The sequence below is a fragment of the Mizuhopecten yessoensis genome, unplaced genomic scaffold (genome assembly GCF_002113885.1).
Source record: "Mizuhopecten yessoensis strain PY_sf001 unplaced genomic scaffold, ASM211388v2 scaffold10709, whole genome shotgun sequence".
Classification (NCBI taxonomy): Eukaryota; Metazoa; Mollusca; class Bivalvia; order Pectinida; family Pectinidae; genus Mizuhopecten; species Mizuhopecten yessoensis.
This window is the reverse complement of record NW_018408682.1, coordinates 28,006-30,727: the sequence shown is the minus strand read 5'-3', so window position 1 is coordinate 30,727 and position 2,722 is coordinate 28,006. Positions and strand designations below refer to the sequence as shown.

General features: G+C 34.9%; 1 protein-coding gene across 1 annotated transcript in view; it reads right to left on the bottom strand.

Annotated features, from left to right (window-relative positions):
- Positions 1-810: 810 nt before the first annotated feature.
- The window catches only part of LOC110461931 (probable serine/threonine-protein kinase clkA), a 16,756-nt gene continuing 14,844 nt past the window's right edge, over positions 811-2,722 (bottom strand). The window contains exon 2 of the mRNA XM_021515671.1: positions 811-1,148. Within this exon, the coding sequence (XP_021371346.1) occupies positions 811-1,148 (338 nt within the window). The remainder of the gene's footprint in view (positions 1,149-2,722) is intronic.

Below are 2,722 nucleotides of genomic sequence, written 5' to 3'. Positions count from 1 at the left end.
CAAAGATAATAGGAACTTTAGCTAAATCCATGCTGGTTAATTGCATGATGATCATGATTATATACCTGGTGAATCTTACTATGATACAACCATATCTCCAATAACATTCATCAGTTTGGTTTTATGTAATTTCAAAGTTTTGCTTTCTATACAAACAATGAACGTATTAAACATGTCGCAACGTTTCAAGACCGACTAAGTCATAATTTGACAAACCAATCGGTCTTGAAACGTGTATTTAATACGTACCTTGTTTGTATAGAAAGTAAAGCTCCGATATAGGATACAACCAGTTATCATGCTATGCAATACAAGGTTCCCTATTTCACAGAGTGATCACACAAGACACTGTACTCAGTTCCCAGAACTTGTTTCCTTGCTGAAATTCATTAGTTGCATCTACTGATCAAATCGACAAATTGAAACAATAATGTGTCCCGAACATTTAAGCACCGTTTTAGGTCACGTTGTTCATCATTTTTGCTCCTGTAATGGTTCCAGGGATTTAATGATTAGTGAAATGCATATAAAGAATAGGTTTGTCTAAAGTATTTTTCGATGGTTAATTATAAATCGATTTCTGTATCAAATAAAAAGAGTTTTTTTATTACAAATAAATATGTTTTGGTTATGTAAACCTACGCTTGGGTTTCTGTGATATGCCCTATACTGATCTTTTACATTATTTTGTTTTCTTCTTTTCTGTTAATGGTCAAAAATTCACTTTTCGCCTGTTTTCTAGTGTTCTGTTAATGATGAACAACAAACACGTCCCATGATCTTTTCTAGTGTTCTGTTAATGATGAACAACTAACACTTCTCACTTCTCATGTTTTCTAGTCTTCTGTTCAGATCGTTGACAAGGCGTTTCATCTTTCCAAACGCGGCTTTAGTGATTGCGTACGTCGCCGCGTTATCCAGATTTTCCATTCTTACCCTGTAGCTACAGATGCAATGGTGAATAGTCAGCAAGTCCTTCAATATTTCTCCCGAAATTTGCTTGTAAACTTCCACCTCGACGAAACTCATGGAGATTTCTTCTTCCAAAACAGCATTTGTCCATTTGGCAAGAAACGCCTCCTTTTTGTCTATGTATCTTAATAATGCTACTTCGTCATATAGTGTAGTGACTGAGAGGACTAACAGTCCTACTGGAATCCATGTTTTAATGTCCTAACGTCTAAACTATATTTGTTTCTGTTCAAATTCCTTACAGAAGTGTGTATTTGTAAATGCTGAATACTTTCTTTGCAAAAAGAATTACCCCTGCCATCAGGATGCGCTAAGACTTGCCTTTTACTTTAAGGCCTAAAGAAAACAAAGTTCGTGCTTCCGGTAACCCTACCTGCATATACTATTTTTTTACCCCTAAATATTTTTCGGCATTTAAAAAAACCCACTGTTCATGTCAAAACCAATCTCCTGAATAAAATCACTTTTGAGAATGAGTTATTTTCCCCTACTTACCTACCCTATATTTTCTAGCATTATACAAGAAAAAACACATATTATTGTTTTGTTTGACCTTGACAGCATTTCGATAAAATTCCTCCCCTACCTCCCGGAATTGCCTTTACAAACACTATGCTCAAACATCGCGATGTTAGTCTAACTTACGATGTTACCTAAACATCAAACGAAAGGTCGCTTATATGATAAATCTCTCATAAACAAGAAAAGAAATTGATTTTTAATTCTGACAATGATATGTCAACAAACGCGCAAACGAGTGATAAAGCAAATTAGACTGATGATAAAAAAAACCTGTTATATTTACCACTATCATTTACACATCGACAATATACTAATGTAAAACTATTGCCTTTCAGATATTGAAAAAGTGGTCTGTCACTGATGATCACTTGTCCTTGGCCTCAATTTAGTTTTTATGACTTTTTCAATTGCGTACAAAAGCAATATAAAAGAGAAATACAAATTAAATGTGTTCCAATAGCTTTACACTAAATACACTTTGCTTTAGAGTTGATATAATGTTGATATAAAAAAATTGTAATACAAATCAAAAATACTCGCGTTGAACAACAGGTTTTTTCTATCTCTGGCTTTTGACATAAATATAAACCTTGTTAAATAAATATTATCTCACTTTAAGGTACGACATGTTCTCATCCCTTATCACTGACGGTCGACAATTTCCAACTTACTCAATTTTCTTCTTTTTTATCTTAACACGAAATAGAAAATTTACAGTAAGAAATGTGAAAGATATAATATATGCATATAATCGTTAACACCGAGCCATTTCTCTTTTTAGGCAGACAAGGAAATCATGGTAGAGATCAAAACAGGTCAGGTGTTGATTGCACAGGAGGTACACCGATACCTTCATGATAGTGACAACAGACACCGAATGTTCGATTGGCAAGGTCGTTATCCGGACGGGGAAAACATTGACGAAATTGAACGCAACGCTAAAAAGGCAATCAGGCAGTTCATCGAAATCACAATTTCTTCTTTTATTGAGAAGCACGAATGCAGCATCAACGAAATAAAAGAGGAGCACAGCTAAACACACATTCAGAAAATGGAAGAAAAACGAAAGATGTTTCGTGCCAATTTTATCGATCAAGAAGTTAAGCACGATAGCGGAATGTCACCAGGAAAAAGAAAAGGAAAAGATAGTAACTCGTCGCGGATATCAGATTATCAGTACAGCCATGGTTCTTAAGTCGCCGTTATGGTATCCGCTAGGACTGGTTCC